Source organism: Carica papaya, chromosome 7 (genome assembly GCF_054855325.1).
Source record: "Carica papaya isolate Zhongbai chromosome 7, ASM5485532v1, whole genome shotgun sequence".
Classification (NCBI taxonomy): Eukaryota; Viridiplantae; Streptophyta; class Magnoliopsida; order Brassicales; family Caricaceae; genus Carica; species Carica papaya.
Window position 1 is genome coordinate 13,591,644 of NC_142315.1, and position 27,797 is coordinate 13,619,440.

General features: G+C 33.9%; 1 protein-coding gene across 6 annotated transcripts; it reads left to right on the top strand.

Annotated features, from left to right (window-relative positions):
• The first annotated feature begins 7,663 nt into the window (after nt 1-7,663).
• On the top strand, nt 7,664-26,579 carry LOC110817705 (Lactoylglutathione lyase / glyoxalase I family protein). 6 transcript variants are annotated; one of them, XM_088208651.1, is made up of 6 exons: nt 7,664-7,821; nt 9,282-9,486; nt 16,722-16,799; nt 24,832-24,994; nt 25,562-25,765; nt 26,095-26,579. In XM_088208651.1, exons 2-6 carry the CDS (start codon nt 9,421-9,423, stop codon nt 26,187-26,189), a joined length of 606 nt encoding a protein of 201 aa, XP_088064777.1. In that variant the 5' UTR covers nt 7,664-7,821; nt 9,282-9,420; the 3' UTR covers nt 26,190-26,579. The 6 variants fall into 6 exon arrangements, with proteins under 6 accessions (XP_088064777.1, XP_021902045.2, XP_021902043.2 ...); XM_022046351.2 differs by lacking the exon at nt 9,282-9,486 and adding an exon at nt 25,384-25,467 and having other exon boundaries at nt 7,691-7,821; XM_022046350.2 differs by lacking the exon at nt 7,664-7,821 and adding an exon at nt 25,384-25,467 and having other exon boundaries at nt 9,300-9,486.
• The last annotated feature ends 1,218 nt before the right edge of the window (nt 26,580-27,797 follow it).

Here is a 27,797-nt window from a genome sequence, read left to right on the forward strand (position 1 = left end):
TGCGAATAATAATCTACACCTCTAGTAAAAAAACTACGAGTAACACTAGTAGTCACTTGAAACTGTGACCAACTGAGTAACCGGATGCATTCATCACAAATGTTTGCGCTTTCGTCAAAAGGTTGCTGACATTTCAAACAAACAAAGGTGCTCAAGCTTTACTATTTTTGGCATGAACCAATTGCATGAATCCTTATATCTAGACATGATATAAGGACGAAATAAGGAAAATTTTTTGGCATGAATCCTTATTCTACTAGGTATTCACTATTCTCCTCAATGAAATTTTTATGTGCTAAATTTGCAAAATTCTCATGTTGTGCTTGGATATTGTCAAAAGTGGTTATTCATTAGTGTGGTTCCATGAAACTAAAGCTTATAAATTACTAGTTGATGGTTATTCTTGCAACTTAAGGGTCGAGGTATAACATGTGGGTTGTGATGAAATGATTGAGATTAAGTGAATTGAAGGTAAAGATATGGGGATTGATGGAATGTACTAAAGAGTGCTTGAGGGCAAACACAAGATAAATGTGAGTTTGATAGTTCCTAGAAGGGACATCATTATTATCATTTTTGAGATGTTAAACTTGATGGTTTGTTATCTAATCCAAGCTATTTTCTATATTTTTTTGCAGGACATGATATAAGGACGAAATAAGGAAAAATAATATGAAAAGATGAAGAGTTTGTGAAAAGAGTCATTAGCCCTGAAACAAGCCTTGAGCAAAGCTTGGGTCTTGGCCTAGATAACTTAGCCTTGGGCAAGACTAAGAGTCGCACACAGTAGGAGATTTAAATAAAAACATGCACTTTTTAAATTTGAAAAAATATATCATTTTAGCCAAGATCTGGGGGGTGAAAATCAATGAAAAAATATTCTGGAAGGCTTGGGATAAACCAAAAATTAAAAAAAAATGATCATAATCAACAAAAGAAGAAAACCTTAGCTCCTTTCCTATAAAGAGAGCGGTTTCCAAGCAGATCCATCATATCTCTTCTTCCCAAAATCGCACATAGCAACTTCTACTACTTATGCAATTTTTCTTCTTTATCTTTCTTCTTTCATCTACTCTCCAAGAACTTATTTATGTTAAAAAGTCTACTATGAGTGGCTGATTTATTTTGTTTTCCTAGTTGATAGATATAATAAACTCCAGTAATGTATTTGTGAGATCTAGTCAAATTAATTTAGGTTTTATTTTAGAGTCGGTATTTACTTACTTCCTACACCTATATATATATTTGTTGTTTTGAATCCATTTGAATATGACCCATCATACGAGAAGAGAAATCGTAAGCAGCTAGCCGAACTCCTCAAATCAGTAATTATTTGAGTGGTTCTAGCACCAACTAGCAATCAATGTCGTACTGAGGAAGTAAGTAATCTAGTTGACCAGTTCACGCAGATGAATCCACCAACTTGAATTAGGTATGTCTAGTTCTCAAGACCGTTGACAAGTTAAATTCTGTGGATATTTCTAGGACTACTTGGCAGTAAAGAACTAACTAATAAATATTTCTTGGTTGGTTTAGGAATAAGAAAGGATTGGTTGTCGGAAAGTTTCTGAAAACTATAACTAATTTTCTATATTTTGGGTAAAACGAATCCTTGCATCTATGATCAATTATAATATTGGAGCTAGCTATTTCATCAAATAGGAATTCTTCTTATAATTGTTTTAGTTTTTAATTTGTAGCCAAGAGTTTGTTTAACATTATTTTATTCAGTGTTTATTTCATATTTTGTGTATTGAATTCTACAAAACTGCCTCTGTTCGCTTTTTATTTGTAGGTTAGGGAAGAAAATTAATTTTTAATTCTCTGTGGATTCGATCTTCTTACCACTACTACAATATTATTTTATTAATTAATTAGAAATTTATTTTTGGTGGATTCGACACTTATTAGTATGTCTACAGTTGAATCATCAAATTTTATATAATCTAGTTGAGCATTTTTAGTAGCAACATTTTAGGAACTTGAAGCTGTAACAAGTACATCTTGTATGAGTTTTTTTACTTCAACTTGTTTTTTATCCCAATTCTAGAATCCTAATTCATCAAAAAACACATCTCTACTCATAAAAACTTTCTGTCTCCACATTATAGACGGTATAACCCTTGGCCTAAGTTGCATAACCCAAGAAAATACTAATTTTCACTTTATAATCTAATTTACTTCTTTTAACTAAGGGAATATGGTTGTAACATACTGAACTGAAGATTTTCAAGTGTCGTGTGCATGACTTTAATTCCATGTCTCAATTAGAGTCATGTCTTTAACAGACCTAGTGGGAAGTCTGTTAATCAAGTAGACAATAGTATAAACTGCTTTAGCCCAAAAATATTTGGGAAGAAAACTCTCAGCAAGCATGTATCTCACCATTTCCATCATTATGTTGTTCTTCCTTTTTGACACCCCATTATGCTCTGGTTAATAACTGATGAGAATGTCATTCTCTTCATAAAAGTTTTAAAATTCTACTGAGACATATTCTCCTCCATTATCTGATCTTAAGCATGCAATATTGACTCCATTTTGCTTTTCAACTAAAATTTTAAATTCTTAAACACAGATAACTACTTGAAATTTGTTTGATACCAGTATTAAGGCTTGTGGAAAAATTAAGTAAGAAGTTGAGAAAGTTAAAGAGAATAGATAGCAAGATACAAGAAAAAGAAATTATGAAAAAAAAGTTAATTGATTTTTTAAGCATACATTTAATTTTTTAAATACAAACAAAATTAAGGTAGTCAACATAAACATTAAATCAGATTTATTGATTATAAAAGAATAAAATAAACTAATTTTCAATGACTTGTGCTGATATAATATAGATCTACAACTTTCTAACAACTTGTATTAATTTTTTACATATTTCCATTGCTTTTGTATCAATTTTCTGCATATTTCAAATACCTTGTATTAATTTTTCTGTAGATTTGCATCAATATTTATTCAAAGAATGACTTTATAAGTCAACATTGATTATAGCTTACCACTACTTAGTTATTTATGTATGGCACCTAAACTTTATCCCTAATAACTTTGTAATAAACAAAATTGCAGTGTGCCTCCCTTTTCAGGGCTAGACATAGAATATCATGATAAAGAATTCTTAGAAAACAAGTTACGAGTACGTTTTACCAGAGTCTTGCAAATAAACTAAATGATATTAATAATTTCCATAAGGAGATTTGTTTGAATATGCATAAAACTAGATATTACATAATCACTCTTTACTAAGTTTCGAATCAATAAACGACTTATGATGTTGAATATAAAGGATTATATTTAATTTGTTTTAGATGTGGCTATTATGTCCATGGAAATGACAATTTATCCTAATTGAACCTTTTTATTGTAATGCAGCTTCTGGCAATCAAGCCTCAACACTAGTGATTGAAAGGTGACTAGAGGAAGAGGATATATTTGGGCCATGGATGATGGTGTAGAAGGAATCGAGATAGAATAGAAAATAAAACATCGAGAAGCAAGAAAACCAAAATCTTATTATGGGAAATGGGAATGTGCGTGAATCATATCATATTAGGAAACCCCAAATGTTCGGAATACCAACAAAGTTAACAAACTAAACTGGTCCACTATATTGCCACTTAAAGAGGAAAGGTTGTAGTATGGCTACTTGAGCTACAGGGTTCGCGATATGTAATTCTTGAGTTACTAATAGAGGATCCAAAAAACGTAAGAAAAATTTACTCATAAAGTCTAGTGGTTGAGAAGGAAAATGATGTATTAGATCTTTTAGCAAATAACAAATGTCCATAAACAATCATCCAAGAATTTTAGGAAGATTCTAGTCCAATAATGGTTGAGAGTCGAGGAAAATAAAAAGGAAAAAAAATACTTTGAAAAGTAATGAAATTAAATTTGACGAGAGTCTTGTAAGATAGAGTTGACAAAGGTTATTTATGGAATATGTTCGCTAAACAACAACATGGAAATAAATTTTTTAAAAAAAAGAAAAAAAAGGAGATTAAATGAAGGCTTTAAACATAAAGAATGCTTTATCAGTGAAATCTATATTTAAAACCCAGCATAAAGAATCAAAGCATTCAAAGATTAATGCTAGGAGCCCCAAAAGGACAAATTTAAAGGGCTCATGCTTTTAAACCATCCTTATAAAAATGGTTCATTCTTCCTTTTGGGTCTTACTAAATCTAAAAATATTAAAGATTTAAGCCACACTATTGAAAAAATAAAAATAATACTTCAAGTCTACCAATAACATAAGGACTCATATGAGGATAGAGAATAGGTTCTCATAAGTAAACTTGGAAATGGAAAAATATGACTGACATGAATAATAAGTTCCCTGTCAGTCCATGTGTCCAAGTGGTATCAAGCCCCAAAATGGTAGATGAATAGAGGCTTGTCGAGACCCATCACAACAAATTAAATGTGATCAACACTTTATTATTTAAATGTGTGTTTAATTGCTATGACAATTAAAGGATTTATTATATACTTCAAATATATAATTGTAATAATGAACAATCATATAATTGCATGGAATTGAGGGAGAGGCAAAAATAAAAACTTTAAAATTCATGTAGAGAACTAATTTGGTTACGTAAATATGATATTTTTGTTGTTCTTGAATCACATATAGTAGGAAACTATGGAAATAAAGTTGTTAAGTCATTAGGAAAATAACATTATGTTTGAGCTGAGGAATTGGTTATTTTAGGAGTATTTGGGTTCTTTGCATAAATTATTTAAATTTTCAAATCTTGTGCCCACAGAAATAACGTCCATTGCAAAATTATATATAGAAATTATAATGGTCTTCTATAGCAATTTATGAAGTCATAAAGAAAATGAAAGGAAAATTCTTTGAAATCATATAAAAGATATGATCGTGAACATGAGCAAACTATGGATCTTAATTGGGGATTCTATTGATATTGCACCCTTGGTAGATCAAAGTGGTAGTTCTAGCTAGTATCGAAGAAGGCCACGTTCCTTTTACTCTCAAATGAAAGATTATGGCTTAATTAATTAGGGGTTCAAATGACCCATTTTACAAGGTCATAGGACTTTACAAAATCACATACTTGATAAAGTGTTCTCTAACTTACAGACTGTTGTTTTTTTTTTTTTTTTTTCAAAATGAAGTGTTTGAAAACTTAGCAAACATTCTGACTATTTTCCTATTAAAGTGATTTTATTTAAGGATGACAATATGCCTCGAAGTCGCTTAGAAGACTTTGTGAGTTTTGAAAACTTTACGGTCTAGATATAAACTAGTAATGGAAAATATTGAGATTATTTCTCATTCTATAAAAAAAGTAAGAATATTGAATGGTGACACCTTTGATCACATTATCCAAACCAAACTCATTTTTAAAATAGAATCCAAGGTATTTAAAAGGCACTTGAAAATAAAAGTTTCATATTTCTTAAAAAGCTCAAGTTCACTTTTAAAACCCAACTCACTAACATTCTTAATAGAGAAAAAAATCTTCTAGTTTCAAATATTCTGCATGACTTAGATATATGATAGATAAAAAATACAAGCTATTACCATAATAAGTAGAAAGTCAATAAGAATTAACATCATCTTTCTAAGATTGTTACCTTGGAAGCACAAATTAGTGAGGATTCTATTGAAATCAAAGGGCTCACCAAGGAGTCTCATAATAAATTATATTTTAAGATAAACCTTCATATTGAAATAATAGGATTAAATACCCTCATTACCTTGATAATTCTCCCTTTTTAAGCTTTCTATAATAATCTTAGGAGATAGGCCTTCTTGTCACAAATGAGGAGATCGGGGATGCAGTCCAATCTACGGGTTACCTTAAAACGTAGGGCTTGAGTGTTTGGGGATTTGCTAAAAGAGTGTTTGGTGGAACCTTGATATCACAAAGGTGAATAACACGATTCTCGCCCACATCCTTGAGAAGAATGGTGTTGATTTCTTGTATTACCAAGAAGAATGGCGTCAATTCCTTGTATTCACTATGCCTAAGTAGAATGACTTCCAAAATTCCTTGTTATTTATCATCCTATAAACATGAATATAAAAAACATTCATGATTTGAAAAGTCAACTTTTTTGAAAATTTTTTAAGATCTATATGTAAACATAGCACAATCTTTTCTCCTAAATATTATGCCTCTTGCTCATCTTTAAAATATATGTTATGATGATTTACAATTGTGCAATCCTGATGTTGTCCATGGGCACAATCAAAGTGCAATTATATTAATTAAGTTCAATATTACTTTCCTTTATACATGCATAACATATTTTTTTCATAGATATTATACTGTGTTTATTGTTATTGTAGAAAAAAATATTGTGAGTTAAGGGATTTTTGGCCTTTAGATAAGATAATAACTAGGCAATTATTAATGGATTTAGGCTTATATATTCTCCAAAATGCAATTAATAACTAATTAAACAAAAAAAAAGTGGTACATTGAGACTCTTTCAACTTGACATGCTTGATTAGAGGAATCATGTTGGCTTGCTCCATTTATCACTTCAACGAGTTCAACATGGCTTGAATATAATTTACAAAATGAGTGAATGATAATTATATAATAAACTTGAGTAGTAAAGTGCTTAAGGAAACTATAAGACACATTTTAACCATGCATATTTTTTTAGTAAAAACTTTCCCACTCATGGTGGTGTTTTTTCTCTTTATTTATAAGTTTGACTTTTTACATTTTAGGAATTCAATTGAGTTAGAGTTTATTAATAATAATAGAATAAAGTTTATCTTTTTAGAATTTACTTTATTAATAATTTTTATCATTCTGCTTCCATAACATAAATGTAATAATGATGTGTTACGTTATTATCATAATAATGGAATTAGGTTTTTGGTGATTGACCTTGATAGTTTTTTCTTTTGTTTTTTCCCCTCCTCTTTTTTTTTTTTTTCAAAATTTGAAGTTATCCAAACAACACAATATCAAATGTATTACATGCATCATTTTTATTGATTAAAATTAGAGAGGGTACGTGGAAAATAATGTTTTGAAATAGTATTGAAAGTTTAGAGATTAAATTATAATAAAAAATTATTTAAATCACAAAGTATAAAATTAATATCCTATTTTTTCGTGTAAAAAAAGAAAAAGGAAGATATCAAATCCAACTGTACATATATATTTAAGAAAAAAATCTAATGAAATTTTCCAGAAGGTTTTCACATTTTCTATTACTTAGTAAACTATTATTTTTTTTATTTCATTATTTTAAAAAGTCAAAATACTATATTATCTTACCATTATTAGAAATAAGAAAAGCTCTCCCAGTCAAACAAATATCTCCTTATTTTTCCATACTTCAAAGATAGCTTTGAAACGGGGTAGACTGTTAGACATTAATAATTTATATTACACTTCAAGAATAAAAATTTGAAGTTCATTGTCTGGGGTTGGTGGGTCAAATTAATTCGTAAATTCTCTTTTGCTTCTCTCACAATTGACCTTAGCACCCAAACATGGAATGTCGATGGACCAACAGCTGTACAACCATTCATTGTCAACTCATATTCATAAAATATTCGTTTGAAAACTAATTTTATTCCACCCACAAAAGTAATTGCCACTCTTCTATATGCCCTTCAGTTTAAGCATTATTTACAGTGCTTGCCAAACTTGAAGTTGTGGCTGTGGCTTCTTCCGCTTATTTGTGATCGGAATTATGAGCCACCAACAACCAGAAGGGGGTTAATTTACGGTGAACCACAAGATAAACACAACCCAGATGAGAAACTGCTCGTCCATGGCATCTCTTCTTAGTCCATCTCTTTCTTTTCCTCTTCAACACAAGGTGATTTTGTTCTCTTTTCTCTCTCACTGTTCTGCTTTTATTTGCTTTGGTGATGATATAATCTTTCTTGTTTTTTTTAAACAATATTTCTTGTAGTTTCCTTTTGGTAACCAATAGATCAACAAAATAGGTGGATTGTTTCTTAATTTGAGTTCAATTTTAGTAATTTCTTTACTCGTTGACTCGGCTGAATATAAAAGATTCTAAACTAAGTATGTTTTGTATGACCCCGATTATTATTTTGAATTGGAATCTCGGGATTTCAAGAGTGACAGCCAAGCAGACTATTATGACTAGTGTGCTGATTAACGTATCGAACAATTTTAAGATCCTTTTTCTGAAATGAAACTGAAGAGAGATTTTGTCTATCGAGTTTCTTGATATTCAGTTGGCTAAGTACTTGACTGCTTTTTTCCTAATGCTGAAGAGCACGTCGGCTGGTACTGTAAATCATATAAAGCTTTAATTTGCTTAAATGGGGTTGCCTACAGAGTCTGATGTGAGACCCATATATGGGGGTATTGTGCTTTTCACATGACATGATCAATAAGGCTCCGGGCTTATCACTAGGTGATTGTCAAGTGCGTTAGACATGAACACCAACAAGTTAAGGTATAGATGAAGTAAGGGATCAAGGGAGAGAGATATGGAGCTCATTATGGGTTTATTGGTCACACAGTAGACAAATGTTACAAAAAGCATGGATATCCACCAGGCTATAAATTAAGATAAAAAAGTGTGTTCGACATCAATCAAGTCAGTACTGATGCACTTAATACAAATTCAGAATTCAGAAATTCATAGGTGAAGCTCAATTCTCAGGGTCAAAGTTCAAAGAGTATGTCTTTCCTTTTTAATAATGTTTTGAAATAGTATTGAAAGTTTAGAGATTAAATTATAATAAAAAATTATTTAAATCACAAAGTATAAAATTAATATCCTATTTTTTCGTGTAAAAAAAGAAAAAAGAAGATATCAAATCCAACTGTACGTATATATTTAAGAAAAAAATCTAATGAAATTTTCCAGAAGGTTTTCACTTTTTCTAATACTTAGTAAACTATTATTTTTTTTATTTCATTATTTTAAAAAGTCAAAATACTATATTATCTTACCATTATTAGAAATAAGAAAAGCTCTCCCAGTCAAACAAATATCTCCTTATTTTTCCTTACTTCAAAGATAGATTTGAAACGGGGTAGACTGTTAGACATTAATAATTTATATTACACTTCAAGAATAAAAATTTGAAGTTCATTGTCTGAGGTTGGTGGGTCAAATTAATTCGTAAATTCTCTTTTGCTTCTCTCACAATTGACCTTAGCACCCAAACATGGAATGTCGATGGACCAACAGCTGTACAACCATTCATTGTCAACTCATATTCATAAAATATTCGTTTGAAAACTAATTTTATTCCACCCACAAAAGTAATTACCACTCTTCTATATGCCCTTCAGTTTAAGCATTATTTACAGTGCTTGCCAAACTTGAAGTTGTGGCTGTGGCTTCTTCCGCTTATTTGTGATCGGAATTATGAGCCACCAACAACCAGAAGGGGGTTAATTTACGGTGAACCACAAGATAAACACAACCCAGATGAGAAACTGCTCGTTCATGGCATCTCTTCTTAGTCCATCTCTTTCTATTCCTCTTCAACACAAGGTGATTTTGTTCTCTTTTCTCTCTCACTGTTCTGCTTTTATTTGCTTTGGTGATGATATAATCTTTCTTGTTTTTTTTAAACAATATTTCTTGTAGTTTCCTTTTGGTAACCAATAGATCAACAAAATAGGTGGATTGTTTCTTAATTTGAGTTCAATTTTAGTAATTTCTTTACTCGTTGACTCGGCTGAATATAAAAGATTCTAAACTAAGTATGTTTTGTATGACCCCGATTATTATTTTGAATTGGAATCTCGGGATTTCAAGAGTGACAGCCAAGCAGACTATTATGACTAGTGTGCTGATTAACGTATCGAACAATTTTAAGATCCTTTTTCTGAAATGAAACTGAAGAGAGATTTTGTCTATCGAGTTTCTTGATATTCAGTTGGCTAAGTACTTGACTGCTTTTTTCCTAATGCTGAAGAGCACGTCGGCTGGTACTGTAAATCATATAAAGCTTTAATTTGCTTAAATGGGGTTGCCTACAGAGTCTGATGTGAGACCCATATATGGGGGTATTGTGCTTTTCACATGACATGATCAATAAGGCTCCGGGCTTATCACTAGGTGATTGTCAAGTGCGTTAGACATGAACACCAACAAGTTAAGGTATAGATGAAGTAAGGGATCAAGGGAGAGAGATATGGAGCTCATTATGGGTTTATTGGTCACACAGTAGACAAATGTTACAAAAAGCATGGATATCCACCAGGCTATAAATTAAGATAAAAAAGTGTGTTCGACATCAATCAAGTCAGTACTGATGCACTTAATACAAATTCAGAATTCAGAAATTCATAGGTGAAGCTCAATTCTCAGGGTCAAAGTTCAAAGAGCATGTCTTTCCCTTTTAATAAAGAACATGTAGAAAAATAAGGGAATAAATTCTAAATTAGTTTTGTTGGTATACAATTTCTATTTTCTGCTGTAAATGGAAGTAGTCACGAATTTGGTGGGGAATAACTAATTTTGTTATTTCTTCCTCCCCATAGTTTTGTTAGGAGTTTGTTAAAATTTAGGCTGTATATATATACATTTGATGAATGGAAATGATAAGCAAAAACATTATTTCCTCCATTAAATTCTTTATAGTATCAGAACATATTTGATCCAAAAAGAAAAGAGATCTCTGCTGAGCCAACGTCTTCATGGCCACGGGTAAGCTTCCGTCTTCTCCACCAGAGGTTTCCTCTAGTTCCTATCACTACATAGCAACCACCAAAGCTGTGAGTGAGATGTCATCGTCCTGTATCATAAGACAGAAACTCGATGGCAGCAATTACCTTCAATGGTCGTTGTCTGTCTGCTTATTCATCCGCAGAAAAGGGCGTTATGGGCACCTCATTGGCGAGCTCGTTCCTCCTCCAGTGTCTGACTCAAATGCGCAAGTCTGGGAGGTTGAAGACAGCATGGTCATGTCTTGGCTTATCATCTCGATGACTCCTGAAATCGGAGAGAATTTCCTTCTCTACGAAACTGCCCACGAAATCTGGAAAACAACTAAAGAATTCTATTCCAGCAAGGAGAACACCTCGGCTATTTTCTAAGTCGAACCGACACTGCATGACCTTCGATAAGGTGAGTTGAGCGTCACTCAGTATTACAATCTCCTAACCTGTAATTGGCAGCAGATGGATGTCTTCGAGGAGCGTCGTTGGAGTTGTCCTAAGGACACGAAAAGTTTCAAAGCTTTCGTTGAAGAAAAACGAGTTTTCAAATTTTTTCTAGGGCTGGACAAGAATCTCGATGAGATTCGGGGACGTGTACTGAGCACCAAGTCATTGCCAAGCCTTTGGGAAGCTTTTTCTGAGGTTCGACGTGAGGAGAGCCGTCGGAAGGTCATGATGGGAGAGATTAACTAAACTCACCCGACTGAAAATGCTTCAGCACTCACGACCTGAACTGTTGACAGTCGAACGAAGAAGACGAGGCCTTGGTGCGATCATTGTCGGAAGCTAGGGCACACTCGGGATCGTTGCTGGAAACTTCACGGCAAACCAAGCGACTGGAAACCATCTTTTAGTAAGTGGAAGACGTCGAAGGCAGAGAGCTCCAGCAAGCATAAAAGGAATGATGTTGTTGCTAAGGAAATGCCACCTGATGCAGTGGAAAAAGACCCATTTATTCCTGAATAGTTGGAAGCCCTCCAACGTATTCTGTCCAAGAAATCTCACCCGGTCAATGCCTCTGTGGCACAGAAAAGTAATATTCTTGACTTGTCTGTTTTTTTAGAAAAAGAGCAGGTGTGGGTGGTAGATTCTAGAGCATCTGACCATATGAGTGAAGATATCTCAATGTTTCAAAATTACAGAAGATATAAAGAAGATTTTTTAATCAGAATTGCAGATGGTTTTCTCTCAAAAGTGGTTGGAATGGGTTCCATAAATTTGTCTCCAAAATTTGATTCTCTGTTCAGTTTTCCATATTCTAAATTTAGACTGTAATTTATTATTAGTCAGTAAGGTATATGAAGATTTGAAATGTGCTGCAAAATTTGTTTCTAATATGTGTAATTTTTAGGACTTGGGCTCGAGAGAACGATTGGCAGTGCTAGGATGAGTTCAGGATTATATTTGTTTCAAGTCAATACTTCTAAAAGACAAGCTTACAATACAGTATGTGCAAATATGTTTCTATTTCCGCAAATAATGACCATGATATTATGTTGTGGCATTATAGATTAGAACATTCAAATTTCATGTATTTGAAAAAGATGTTCCCATCACTATTTAAAGAAAAAGATCTAATTTCATAACAGTGTGAAATATGTCAATTTTCTAAACATACTCGAACTTCATTTCCTAACTTGCCATACAAACCCTCAAAACGATTTGCATTAATTCACAGTGATGTATGAGGCCCTTTTAGAGTTTCCAACATTTCCGGAACTAGATGGTTTGTATCTTTTATTGATGATCATACAAGAATCACCTGCATGTTTCTCATAAAAGAAAAATCTGAAATGGGATCTTTGTTTAAAAAATTTCATACAATGATTCGAACCCAATTTCATGCTATCATCCAAGTGTTGAAATCCGACAATGCTTGTGAATATTTTGAAACTACCATTGAAAAATATTTTACTGAACATGACATTATTCATCAAAACTCCTGTGTCCATACTCCATAGCAAAATGACATAGCCGAAAGGAAAAATAGACATATCCTTGAGGTTGCTAGATTACTCATGTTCACCAACTATATTCCAAAATTTCTTAGGGAGAGGCTGTTCTTTCAGCTACCTATTTGATTAATCGGATGCCCTCCCGTATTTGCAGTTTTAATCACCCTACACTATCCTCTCAAACGCCTTTCCCAATTCACACATTTTAAATACTTTGCCACTTAAAATCTTTGGTTGTTCAGCATATGTCCATGTTCATAAACATTTTCGTGGAAAATTAGACCCAAGAGCAATAAAGTGTATTTTTGTTGGATACTCTACTAATAAAAAAAGGATACAAATGTCTAGTTCCGAAATCCCATCGTTTTTATAATACAATGGACGTCACATTTTTTGAGAATCAACCATTTTATCCCACTACTGATATTCAAGGGGAGACATTCACTCAGGAATATCAGTTGTGGGATGTGAGTGTACCTCCTCTGTACCCACAAAATCTACCACCGGACAAACCTTTCTTGGAACCTGAACCCAAAATCTCACAAAAGAAACCTGAACCAAAACCAGTTACAGAAAACACATTACCTGCAACGAGTGAGTTACGTGTCTATACGATAAAAAATAAAGGAAAAGCACATGAATCATCCAAGCACTGCTATGAATCCACTCCTGATCTAGGTAATGTAATCTCTGTACCAACTCTTGATTCTGATATTCCTATTGCTTTGAGAAAGGGTATTCGGACATGCACCAAACATCCTATACAGGACTATGTTTCATTGGACAAATTGTCCTCAGAACATCATGCTTTTGTGTGCAGGATAGACAGCAGCTCACTAGAGCCTAGAACAATACATGAGGCTTTAAAAACTTTAGAATGGAAGATAGTTGTCCTAGATGAGATCAAAGCACCTGAAAAGAATGAGACGTGGGAGCTAACTTATCTACCTCCAAAAAAGCGTCAAGTGGGGTGCAAATAAGTCTTTACAACCAAATATAACCCAAATGAGAGTGTGAATCGGTTTAAGGCTCGACTGGTAGCCAAAGGCTATACTTAATCATATGGTATAGACTATCTGGAGACGTTTGCACCAGTTGCCAAGCACAATACTATTCAGGTACTTCTCTCACTTGCATCTAATATTGACTGATCATTTTATCAACTAGATGTAAAAAATGCATTCCTTAATGGCGATTTGGAAGAAGAAGTGTATATGGATATACCACCAGGGTTTGAACTAACAGACAATCCTCAAAAAGTGTATAAACTGAAGAAATCACTCTATGGTATAAACAATCTCCAAGGGTATGGTTTGATAGATTCACAAGAGCCGTAAAGTATGAAGGATATGAATAATGTCAATCCGATCATACATTGTTTGTCAAACACTGCATCTTAGGTAAAAAAAGCTATTTTGATTTTATACGTTGATAATATTATTCTTACAGGAGATCACCTTGAAGAGATTCAGAAATTTAAAGAATTTCTGACAAGAGAATTTGAAATAAAAGATCTTGGGATATTGAAATACTTCATCGGTACGGAAGTGGCTAGATCTAAAAAGAAGATTTCAGTATCTCAACGAAAGTACGTTCTGAATCTCCTAAAGGAGACTGAGATGCTAGGAAGCAAGCCCGTTGACACCCTGATGGATTCAGTTATCAAACTTGGATCCATAATTAGTGATAAAATGGTTGACAAAGGAAGATACCAGAGACTTATTGGGAAATATATCTACTTAGCACATATAAGACCAGACATCAGTTTTGCAGTGAGTACAGTAAGTCAGTTCATGAATCAGCCAACTGAAGATGACATGAGAGCTGTGTATTGAATTCTAATATATCTCAAGATGACTCCAGGATAAAGATTGTTCTTTCGGAAGACAAAAAGATGTGTTGAAATTTATATTGATGCAAATTGGGCAGGTTCTACAAATTACAAAAGATATTGTACCTATGTTTGGGGTAACTTGGTCACCTGGCGAAGTAAGAAACAATCAGTTGTGTCTCGCAGTAGTGTAGAATCTGAATTTAGGGCGCTTGCCCATGGTATTTGTGAAGGTGTATGGTTGAAGAGAATACTTGAAGAATTAAAAGTCCTTAACAATATGCCTATGAAAGTATGGTGCGACAACCAATCAACTATCAGTATGGCAAAAAACCCAGTACACCATGACAGAACTAAACTGTGGAGATCGATCGCTATTTTATAAAAGAAAAATTGGAAGATGGAACTATTGCTCTGATGCACATTCCAACGAATCAACAGATTGCAGATACTCTAACAAAAGCTCTACCTAAAAGAAACTTTTATGACATAATATCAAATATAGGTTTACTGAACATATATATAAATTAGATCGAGGGGGAGTGTAGAAAAATAAAGGAATAAATTCTAAATTAGTTTTGTTAGCTATACAATTTCTGTTTTCTGCTGTAAACGGAGGCAGTCACAAATTTGGTGGAGAATAACCAATTTTGTTATTTCCTCATCCCCATAATTCTGTTTGGAGTTTGTTAGAATTTAGGCTGTATATATACACATTTGATGAATGAAAATGATAAGCAGAAGCATTATTTCCTCCATTAAATTTTTTAGAACAATACCAACAACTATTAGCTTTCATTCAACCTCAAGCACCTGCACTAAACAGAAATCTTGCACTACAGGTTAATACACTTTCTGCAAATTTTCAGACTTCACCAGGTATTGCCTCTACCTTACCCTTCCATACTTCACTGAATGAATGGATAATTGATTCAGGAGATACGGACCATATAGTTAGTTAAGTAGAAATGTTTGTTTTGTGTAGACCGGTGACCAATATGTTTGTAAAATTACCTAACTCTTAAACAGTTCCTATTACCTACATAGGTGATGTATATATTTCGCCTATGTTAACCCTCCAAAATGCACTATACACACCGAACTTTGCCCTCAATTTAATATCTGTAAACAGATTGTTAGTCGATTCCTCATATTGCTTAACCTTTCATGATTTTTTTGTGAAATCCAGGATGCACAAACCAAGGAGAGGATTGGTTTAGCTAAAGAGAGGTAAGGATTGTATTGCCTTGAGGCAACAAATACAAAACCAGCAAACACTGTCAATGCTATAAAGTCATCTTTCTTTGATTGTTCCTTTGCAAACTCTATTTCTTTTCATTGTAATAATATTGTTAACACTCATAACCTTTGGCATTATCGTCTTAGTCACCTTTCCACACCAAGACTTCATACATTTCATTAATTAGACAAATCAATTTCTTCTTGTACTTCTTTGGTTTGTGACATTTGTCATCTTGCTAAACAAAGAAGACTTTCTTTTCCTGCGAGTAAATCAATGAGTAAATCTTGCTTTGATATTGTACATATTGATATTTGGAGTCCTTTATCTGTTTCTTCTTTATATGGTCATCGTTATTTTCTCACCACTGTTGATGATAAGAGTCAGTACACATGATTGTATCCTATGAAGACAATGAGAAGTTATAACAATCATTATTCAATTTTTTGCATATGTTGAAACCCAATACAATGCAAAGATCAAATGTGCTTGTGCCGATAATGTTCAAGAGTTTATGATGAATGATTTCTTTGCCGCTAAAAGAGTGGTGCACCAATGTTCTTGCCCATATACACCACAGTAGAATGGTGTGGTTGAAAGAAAATATCAACATATTTTAAATGTGGCAAGATCTTTGATGTTTCAGGCTCATCTACCAAAACAATTTTGGGTTGATTGTGTGCTATATGCAACTTATTTGATCAACCTGTGGCCATCTCCAGTCATTGACAATAAGTCTTCTTTTGAATTTTTATTTCATTCAATCCCCAAATATCAACAATTGAAAGTGTTTGGATATTTATGTTACGCATCCAACCTTAATCCTGACAAGTCTAAGTTTGATCATAGATCATTTAAATTTATTTTTCTTGGTTTTCCTTCACACATAAAGGGGTATAGAGTATATGATCCGCAATCTAAAAAGATCTTTGTTTTCTGGGATGTCTATTTTGTTGAATATATTTTTCATTTTCTCTCTTCTGTCAATAACAGTTCAAATAATTTTGTGCTTTCTTGTGTTGATGATTTGATAGTAGAAAACAATTTATTTATTCAAGCCGTGCGAGATCAAGGTAATGCAATCTCAAGCCACTCTAGCGAGTCAACTTCTTTTGGTAACATTTTCTTACCTTTCTCAGCTAATAGTTTTATTCCTTCTGCATCTTTACCATTAGATGTTCCCGAAATAGGGCCTACTTATTCACAAAATTCCAGCCCGACAAAACTCATGTATGATGAATTTATTCCTTTACAAACAAGGCGATCTACTAGACACACAAAGCAACCATTTCATTTTTCATGATTACTGTCTATATGGTCTTAGATCTTGCATCAATTCCATTTCTACCCCACATTGTATTTCACATGTACTCTCTTACAACAACTTGGACCTAGTACACAAGTCTTTTGTATTTTTACTATATCCCAAGATGTAGAACCTAACTCTTACAACCAAGTAGTTCAATTTACATGCTGGAAAGATGCTATGCTAGCTGAAATTAAGGTCCTGGAAGAGAACAAGACTTAGGAATTAGTTGATTTACCTCATGGTAAAAAACTTATAGGTGGCAAGTGGGTATATAAGATAAAAAGAAAAGTTGATGGCTCGATTGATAGATATAAGGCTAGGTTGGTTACTAAATGTTATACTCAGCAATCTGGTATTGATTTTTTAGATAATTTTTCTCTAATTGCAAAGTTAAAGACCATTCATACTATGTTGGCTGTGGCTGTGGTTAAAGGATGACATTTACATCAACTTGATATTAATAATGCGTTTCTTCATGGTGATTTACATGAAGAAGTGTACATGATTCTACCTCTTGGCTTCCATAGTTCGGGTAATCAAGTATGCAAGCTTACTAAGAGTCTCTATGGTCTTAAACAAACAAGTAGACAATGGCATTTCAAGTTGACTGAAGCTTTAATAAAATTTAGTTTTGTGCAATCCAATTCAGATTCTTCATTATTTTTTTAGTGTTTAGAATCTTCTTTGATTGTTCTTATTGTATACGTTGATGATGTGATATTGGCAAATGATTGCACGGTTGAAATTCAGATGGTGAAAGATTTTCTTCATAATGAGTTCAAAATTAAAGATCTTGGTGAACTCAAATATTTCTTGGGATTTGAGGTCATTCGTTCTTCTGAATGTATTAATGTGAATCAAAGAAAATATATTTTGGATTTATTTCGAGATACTGGTTTCTTAGGTTGTCAACCGGCCTCATCGCCCATGGCTTCATCAATAAAGTTAGTTCAACATGATGGTTCTCCGGTTGTTGATGTTACCTCATATAGGAAGCTTGTTGGTAAATTTTTGTATCTCACCAACACTCGGCTTGATATTAGCTATTCAATTCAGTAACTCTCACAGTTTCTTGATGCCCTTTCTAAGATTCATTTGCAAGCTGCACATCGAGTCTTGAGTTATTTGAAAGGAACACTAGGACAGGAAATCTTTTATTCAACTCATACTTCATTGCATCTTAAGACATTCAGCGATTCTGATTGGGCCTCTTGTGCAGATTCTTGTAAATCTCTTACGGGGTTTTGTGTATTTCTTGGTGATTCTCTTATTTTTTGAAAAACTAAAAAACAATCCACTATTTTTCGGTCTTCTTCTGAGACTGAATATCGAGCTTTAGCTATAGTTACTTGTAAGATACAATGGTTATCTTTTCTACTTACTGACATGCATATTACTGCTCCAACTACTATTTTGTATTGTGCCAACTTGTCAGCTATTAAGATTGCAAAAAATTCTGTATTTCATGAGCGCACCAAACATATTGAAACTGATTATTGTGTTGTTCAACAAAAAATTTCAAAGGGTCTCATCCACTTGTTACTGATTTCTTCTTCATATCGACTTGCAGATTGTTTCACAAAAGTGCTTCCCTCTTCTCAGTTTCATAACCTTATTGTCAAGCTTGGTATATAGAATCTGTATACTCCAGTTTGAGAGGGAGCTATTAGAATATATAGTCAGGGATATAATTGTAATTATGTACAAAGTTAGTGTTAAATTTGTCATTTAGTTTTCTTGTATAAATACCCTATTGTTATTCATCAATAAAATCATTTTCTCATTTCCAGACACCCGGGCTCTTCTCTTCTCTCAGGTCAACAACTTCTTCTCTTCTTTTCAACCAGTAATTTCCGGTTTATATAGAGATTAAATGGTGATTATTATCAAAATCAACACTAATTACCCATTAACCGATTGTGGTCCTTGCCTCCTTCACCTTGGTTGTTAATTGAAGTCCTGAAATTTTTCTTCTCTTTCCACCAAGACCTTGTTCTCAAGGTCAAATTCTGGAAATTGACTTAAGTTAGGATGAATCTTCCCAAATTACCTCTTTCTGCTCCAGATTTTTCCACTGGATTATAACCTATTCTATCTGCTCCTTTCCTCTGTAAACTACCATTCATTGCAGCACATCGAGAGGTGCCACCTTCAGTTGACCATGCTGATTGATTCTCGACAGAGCTTCATAATGAATTTGACTCCATGGCATGTACTTCTTCAACAAGAACACATGGAATACAGGATGGATTTGTGATCCTTTCGGCAGCTGCAGTTTGTAGGCTACTATACTCATATTCAGCAAGTTTGTATGGGGTCCCTAGAACCTAGGAGAGAGTTTGAGATTCTTTGCACTACTGACACTTGCCTGTATGGCTGTAGCTTCAGCAATACAAGCTTCTGTTTTTCAAACTCTTGCTCTGTTCTCTTTTTGTCAGCATACTGCTTCATGCGGTTTTGAGGTTTTCAACGACTTCCTTCTTTACAAGCCATTCATCAGCTGTCTTTCCTACAAAAGTTCTTCCAATTAAGCCAAGAGTGTATTGATCCAAATTGTAGTAAAGAAATGAGGAGGGAGAAACTCATGGAATTCTTGAAAATAGGACATTCTCATACTGAAGTGACGGGTGGTACCATACCACCACTTTGACAAACTGTCATTTGGCTCATATGTGTGGTTTCTTGAGTGACATACACCTTGAAGACGACTCCACACAATGATCTTAACCTCTCAGTTTTAGTATTCATTTTTGGGTGGTAAGTTGGGCTCAAATGCACCGTGGTTCCAGTGAGTTTCATTAGCTCCTGCTAGAAGAGGCAAGTGAAGATTTTATCACTGTCAGTTACAATGAACTAGAGTGCTCTGTGGAGTTCGTGTATTTTTTTGAAGAACATCTTGGCTACCTTAATAGCTATAAAAGGATGTTTGAGAGCAATGAAGTGTTTATACTTGGTGAAATGATCAATAACTGCAAGGATGGTGTCTTTATTACTCAAATGATGCAATTGCTCAATAAAATCTGTAGACAATTGAGACCAAGTCCAGTGTGGAACTGGAGGTGGCATTAGCAAGCTTATAGTATGAACCTTCTTCAGCTATACACCTTTGACATATATCACGTCAGTTTACCGACTCAACTATCTTCTGTTTCATCTTAGGCCAAAAGGAACCCTGCTTTAATCTTTCATAAGTACCTCTTATTTCCTATTAGCCACCAATGGGTAGCGTCGTGGCAAGCATGCAATATCCTATTTCATTATCTGTCTGATCACTAATAAAAACCCATCACTTATAATGTATGATACAATTGGTCAGTAAGTAAGTTGGTTTAGAATTTGGGCTCACCACTAATTCTTCGAGCAATCGATCTGCGATGACATCATTTGGGTAACTATTGCTCACTTTCAATATCCATGCTGGTGTGCTTTGGGACACCTCTGTCTCAGATTTTGTTGTTGCTCCCAGCTTAAATTCTACAATGTCTTGGACAATGCTGGCCAGGTCTATAGTCTGTTCTCCTTCATTTTTTCTTGAGAGAGCATCCACTACCTTGTTCTCTGTTCCTTTTTTATGTTGAATGTTGTCTATGCTTTTTGGCTGCACTTAGGAATGTACCCTCTGCTCCAACAAGAATTTAATGCTTTCCTGGTCCATTTAGTAATTAAAGAAGGCCTTTCCAAGTAGTACCTCCACTCCGAAGTAGCAATATGAATTTCCATCAATTCCTTCTCATAAATAGATATGGTTTGATTTCTTTTGGATAAAGATTGACTTATATAAGCATAGGCCTTCCTTCTTGCATCAACATTGCCCTCTATTCCTTTGCCATGAGCATCTGGTTCCACCACAAAAGGATTGTCAGAAGTTCTAATACTGGGGCAAAAGTCACTGCCTCCTTAGGAGTTCCAAAATGCAACTATGGCATTCTAACACTTTAATCAACCCTTTTTAAGCATATCAGTATATGCCCTACCGGTAGCTCTATACTCCTGAATGAATTTTCTATAATAACATGTCAATCCCAAGAAGGCCGACCATGACTTGGTGTTAGTTGGTACTTGGTTGAGGCCAAGAAACCATAGCCTCAGTTTTCATGGCATTCGTACTTACTACTTGTGCTGTAATATGTGGCCCAAGTATTCTTTCCTGTCTTAACCAAACAGGTCGTTGCCCTCAAAAACTTTAGCACGAGATTCAAGCATCCGAAATGAGATTCCCATTATCAATTATACCCTAGTATGTCATTGAAGAACACCAAGAACTAATCTTTGCAAATATTCCTTGAAGATGTGATTCATTAATGCTTGAAAGGTAGTCGAGGTATTAGTCAACCCAAAAGGCACGGTTTTGAACTCATAGAATCCATGATGAGTTTTAAAGGTGTCCTTTGCCTTAACCCTGATTTGTGGTTGCCAGCCCACAGATCAATTTTAGAGAACACTATGGAACGTGAAAGGTTGTGGCTTGTTTTGAATGATAGAAGCATCCGATATTTGATTCAGCTCTTTTAATCTTTGTCTTCTGAAAATAAGGGCAGCAGTAAGACCTTAGGTTCAGGGGAAGGCCTTAAGTCTTAAGGGGAATCACATGATCAAAGAGCCTTTGGGGAATCATATAACTCCAATGATGGCTACAGTTCTATGATTTCCACATTCTTTCTTCCTACTTGGTTGTTGCTGCTCTCATTTGTCAGGATATTAAGGGTAAAAAAAAAGAAAAAAATAATAAAAGGAGTGAGTTAGTCTTTTAAAAGTATCAATTTAGATTATAATTAGAGTTAATATTTTGAATTTTTTTCATAGCAGCCACCGCTGCATTGATTCTCATGATAGTGGCTACTTTAATTGCTTATAGCTTATAAAAGACTCAATCTTTATGTTATAATCAATCAAGAAAAATAATAAAATTATTTATCAGGTTTCCTTCTCTGTTTCTCTTTTATTTCTCTTTTCTCTCTCTCTTTCTTTTTCAAGATTAGAAAGTCATGTCAAAAGATTCTGATAAGGTGATATCAGAGCTGGAGAATCTGGAAGCGATTACCGTGAAGGAGATCGACCTGAAAATCATGGAAGAATCATCGCGGAAGTTCAGCATGATCCTGAATTTGCTCCGTAGCAGATCTGCTGATTGGACCGAAGAAAGTTTGGCACGCTTGGCAGAGGCATTTTCGGAATATGCGAGATCGACAGCTCAAGGGGCCACACTAGACGGACAGCCGACCTCTCTTCCGGGTGATGAAGAAGAAGAAAAGAATTGGGGTTTAGATAAAAAAATAAATCTTAAAATAAGTTCAATTATTGAATTTCGCTAATTTATCCGATTCGAACTGGTCCAGCCAACATTTTGAACTGAACCGGTTCACCTGCTCCCCTTCTCTTTTTTTATCAAGCAATAGTGGTTGGGAATGAACAACCTAGAGGTCTCTCTCTCGTTCGCCTCGGCCAACCACACTCTGCTCAGGTTTCGCTTTATTTCGCGCGAGGTCAAGATGAGAACCTGCCAGTCTCTTGTTCTCCAGATGGGCTCTGATATAAAAAAGTAGAAGCGGAAGAAGGAGAGGTGGAAGAAGAAGAGGTTATTACAGCAACACAATTACAACGCCCGACAGCGGCTGCATCAGTGGTGTGGAGGGGCCAATCCGTGAAAATTAAATTTTCACAGGGCAGAAGCAGTAGAAAACTGCTTTAAAAATATATATACACACATCTATATATAATAAAAAAAATTAATTTTATAGGGTAGAAGTAGTAGAAAACTGCTTCCGAAAAAAAAAAAAGATACATACATATATAATAATTAACATATATATATAACTTCTTTAATAGGAAAAAAAAAACTATTTTTAAAAATATATAATAATAATAATAATAAGTTATATTTTAATCTTGTGGACAAGGTTGATGTTGAAGAAGAGGGTATTATTAGGATATTAAAGGTAAAAAAAAAGAGAAATAATAAAAGGGATAAATTTGTCTTTTAAAAGTATCAATTAGGGTTATAATTAAAGTTAATATTTTGAATTTACTTCATAACAACTACCGCTGCCTTGATTCCCATGAAAGTGGCTGCTTTAATTGCTTATAATTTATAAAAGGTTCAATCTTTATGTTATAATCAATCAAGAAAAATAATAAAATTATTTCTCATATTTCTTTATCTGTTTCTCTTTTATTTCTTTCTTCTCTCTCTTTTTCTTGCTCGAGATTAGAAAGTCATATCAAAGGTTTCTTACACCATTCTATTCACTTATTGCCCCATCCTTTTCACTTTCTGGTCCATCCCATTCGCAAGGTACGTTCCATGCATTCTCATTCATATTTTCTAGTTTGCTATAGGACACATTTTGCAACCTGGTAAGGTTTCACAATCCCTTGTGGTCCCACTTCTTTCAATTCTACTCTAAAGGTTATCTGGGAATAGACAAAATCAAACAGCATCATGTTGTACTGTTTCACCCAATCTACCTTTAGAATCACATCATAACACCTAAAATCAATTACCTGGAAATTAGACACGAATTATGGGTCCTGCATTCTCCACTTCACTACCATGCATTCCTCCTTGCTTATCAAGTTCTGACCATTTCCACCATTACTCTCAAGGTTTTACTGCTAAAAATGCTCCCATTTGTTTGTTTTGCCACTTTTTCATCCATAGAGGTATGAGAACTACAACAATCTACTAAGATAATGACAGCTTTGTACCCAATGAATCCTTTAAGTTTAACAGTTCTGCCCTTAGGATATCCCTCAATAGCCTAGAGGAAAATGGTGCCTATGTCAGCATCATCTCTGCATCTTCTTTCCCTTTCTCCAGTTGTTTGGTGAAGTAGGCTGGTGTTCTGGTTTTAATTTGATGGCCAAATTTGTTGTTTTGATCTGTTTGGTTTTGGTGGTATAAATTGGTTGTATTAACAGAGGTGAAACATGTGTTAGGTTGAGTAAGAGGTTGCTTCTAACAGAGGGTTTAAAAGTTCCTGGAATTCAGTTTATGGCATCAGGTCATAGCCTCTATTGCTTGTTCTTGGAGAATGGCTTGTTCAAAAGCTTGATTCAGCCTTTGGAGTTTCAGAATTTTGATAATAGGTCTTATTTATCATTTAATCCACTGATAAAACTGGATTTGAAATAGGCAGCTTGGACATATTCCTTTGGCGACGTTTTGGATTATATTGAAAGTAAGAAATAGGAAAACTTCAAAGTTACTGTTTTATCTTTTGAGTGTGTAAAGGATATGTAGTTCCAGATCCTAGGTTTCGTTATTAAGGGTTACTCTCTTTATTGTTAGAAGGATTTAGGGCACTTAAATTGATATTTTGACTGACATGTAAATACTTTTGTAAATGAGATACATCTTGTTGATGCCGTTAGTGTTATACTCTTCTATTCCAAAGAAAAAAGGTTGGGTTACTCCTAGGCATAGTTGATCTAAGCACCTCAAACCTCTCTTGGTAAGCTATGATAGAAGCATCCTGGATGAGTTTGTTAAACTCTTCCGTCACATCCTTTCTAGACAACTCCCCAGATCTCCTGCAGAACTCCTCCGCTGAAACTTCCCAATTTCGCATCTCGTTTTGAACTTGCCATCCTTGATACCAAGTGTAGGCTCTTGGATCTACAGAATGAATTATTTTGTTTTCCGTACATTTGGGTTTCTATTGGGTGTAAATTCTCGTATCTGTCTCATTTCTCATTTCTGTTCCTTGATATCTTGTGGTTATCTTGAATTAGAGCAATTATATTGTTAATCATATTAATACTTGTTGAGATGTTCTAATGGATTCTGCTTTCATATTCAAGTCTGATAAGTTTTGACTGCATATTTTTCTGGGTTGAAGGTGAATCATGTCAGTTTGAGCACCTTTACAACTACACCAAAAATTTATCAAATTGCAGTGAGAAATAGCAAACATGTTGAGCTTTGCTTCAAGAGAAAAGCTATGCAGTCTGTTAAAGGAGATGTACTTGAGAAAGAATCAATTGATGTCAGTGACAAGCTTGGTACATCTTCTCTTCATAATATGCTTCTATACATCACTAGTAAGGTCTGGGAAGAATATGGCTAATCTGTCTTAGAGCAAAGAATATATAAAATTTTGTTGACTACACTTGGATTGTAGTTTTACGTCACACCAAATAGTGTGATGATGTGGAAAGGTTTTGATGTAAGGTGTAAGAAATTGTAGTTCGTTCATCATCATGTGTCTCTCTGGTTTTGATTATGTCCTCTACCCTGAATAAATGTTGCTTCATTTTTTATTTTCCTTAGTGTATTTAGAATTTCTTCATATTCTGTAAACTTGCACAAGAAAAACTTAGGTACCATGTATGCAAATTTCTGTAAATCTTTCCCCACATTAAGTTATTCCTGTTTGCCAATGTTTATGTAGATTATGGAGTTGTAAGTGTTCACCATGTTGGTATACTGTGTGAAAATCTTGAGAGGTCGCTTGAGTTTTATCAGAGTGTTTTAGGTATGTCACCATCTTTTCCATGCAGATGTCCTATTTTTCTTTTTATTCACAGGATAGACACCAATGTAAAGTAACTTTTTTCAATTGAAATTAGGTCTTCAGATAAATGAGGCAAGGCCACATGATAAGCTTCCCTATCGAGGTGCTTGGTTGTGGGTGGGTTCTGAGATGATTCATTTGATGGAGCTTCCAAATCCAGATCCATTAACTGGTCGACCAGAGCATGGGGGTCGAGACCGTCATACTTGTATTGCAATTCGAGATGTGTCTAAGCTGAAAACCATCCTTGATAAGGCTGGTAGATATCATTTTTTCCTCATTTACATTTGCCATCACATCTCTATATTTTTCAGATATACATAATCGGATAAGTTTATCTAGTTGCATTTAGAGTTGGATTTAAGACTATATTCTCTCCACGAAAGAACAATAGGTGAATAGATGTATGTCTGTGTTTAAATAAATGTATGTTCCCAAACAGACACTAGTTAATTACCTACAAATGTTGGATTATGCTGATTAGCAAAAAATGTGTTGGATTATTTGAAGAGACTTTTGAAAAGTATGTTTCTAGGGAGTTATGTCAGTGTGAAGTTATATAAATTACTTACAAATCCTAATTTGCAGGTATTCCCTATACACTTAGTCGGTCTGGAAGGCCAGCAATCTTTACACGAGATCCAGATGCAAATGCTCTGGAATTTACGCAGGTGGATAACTGATATGCATCTAGAACCTCAACAATACTAGTAAATAAATGTGTATATAAACTAGAACCTGACCACTGGTTAGCCACAAGTTCTAAGAGAAAAGAATATGGCTGGTTATACATATCAAATGAGTCTGCTTGTATTCAAGAGAACAGAAACAAGGTTTCTTGATTTCCTTGGGTCCAGATGTTTTTGATAATGAAAATCTCTTTTGGTCCCAGAAATGAGGTTATTGCTTCCGAGCTTCTAAGTATAGCTGTTGTCTTCTTTTTCCCCCAAAAACAGAAATATTGTTAGTAAGGTTATTTTTGGCTTACACTTTCATCCAACTTCTCTGTTGTAACTTTGGAATTAGTATGGATATATGATTAAAGTATAATTTTCATATCTGTTGGAAGTTAACCATTCTCCGATGTTTATATTTGATATATATCTTAATTTGATCTAGTATTCTCCAATTAAGATCATTTTGTATTATTTAGTGTCCTTGAATTTAAGCATTAGTATGATATTGTATCTTTGAATTAAGGGTTAATTGATGTTCTTTTTTGTACATAAATTCATTCATTAATAATGAAAACTTAGAATTTTGGGGCCTCATTTATCTTTTGCTGTGTTATTAGAGCAGTTGGAATCATAGAGTATTTTTCTTCATGACGGAAGAGCATCCTATTGAGTTCCAATACTTCCAAATAAAACAAAAACAATAACCAATCAAATACAACCCATGTTTAAAGATGTCAACATGATGAATTTTACTAAACCGAACTTGACCTGCATCTACGAGAGCAACTTTGGATTCGCTCTAAATCCTAGGCCAGTGAATTGTTTTTAATTTTTTGTTAAGTTTGCCAGTTATCCAAGCTGAACCAAACTTGATAATTTTTTTGTATTAATATTTATTTTTTAAAAAAATTTTAAAAATATATTTAGTAAAGTATATAATATGTACTTTTATATCTATCTATATAAATATTTTTTATAACATAAAAAATATGTATATGTATATATACATTGTGGGTCAGATTGGGACAAGTTTTAGAGGACCAAATCCAGATACTCCTTGCCCTGCTCCTGTTTTCCCACCAATTCTAATTAAGTTCCACTAGAATTCTTATTTTAATTAAAAAAAATCATATTAAATCGGATTTAAATGAGTCAAATTAAGTGGATTCGAGTGTATAATGTCATCTTGACCCATGTTAACTTTGATTTTTTATCACGTTTACTCTTCATGCCTCAAATGATCGAGGTAGAATATTAATAATACGTCTCATCAAAAAAGAGGATTATCCTACCTAGAATCATGCCACAACAAATGCACTTTAACGAACAGTAAATTTGATTTCGTGGATGGATCTATTAGATGTCCATCACTTAGTTCACTAAAAGAATCTGCATGAATCAATTGTAATTTAATATAGATCTCTTAGATTTTTTATTCCTTCATCTTATCCTTCATGATAGCATAATATATCTTATGACGATACACGACATGTGGAATTATCTTGAAGAATGATTTCTACAAGGTCCCACTCTAAATGCATTTATCAATTAAGAAAATTGAGATGACAAGTACCTTATAACAGAATGTGACTACTTCAGTACACTACACTGAAT

Coding starts and splice junctions, on each gene's coding strand:
- LOC110817705 (XM_022046351.2), top strand. CDS start 7,756: ATGAGAAACTGCTCGTCCATGGCATCTCTTCTTAGTCCATCTCTTTCT. Junction 7,822..16,721: donor CTTTTCCTCTTCAACACAAG/GTGATTTTGTTC, acceptor ATTTGATAGTAG/AAAACAATTTATTTATTCAA. Junction 24,995..25,383: donor TGATGTCAGTGACAAGCTTG/GTACATCTTCTC, acceptor ATGTTTATGTAG/ATTATGGAGTTGTAAGTGTT.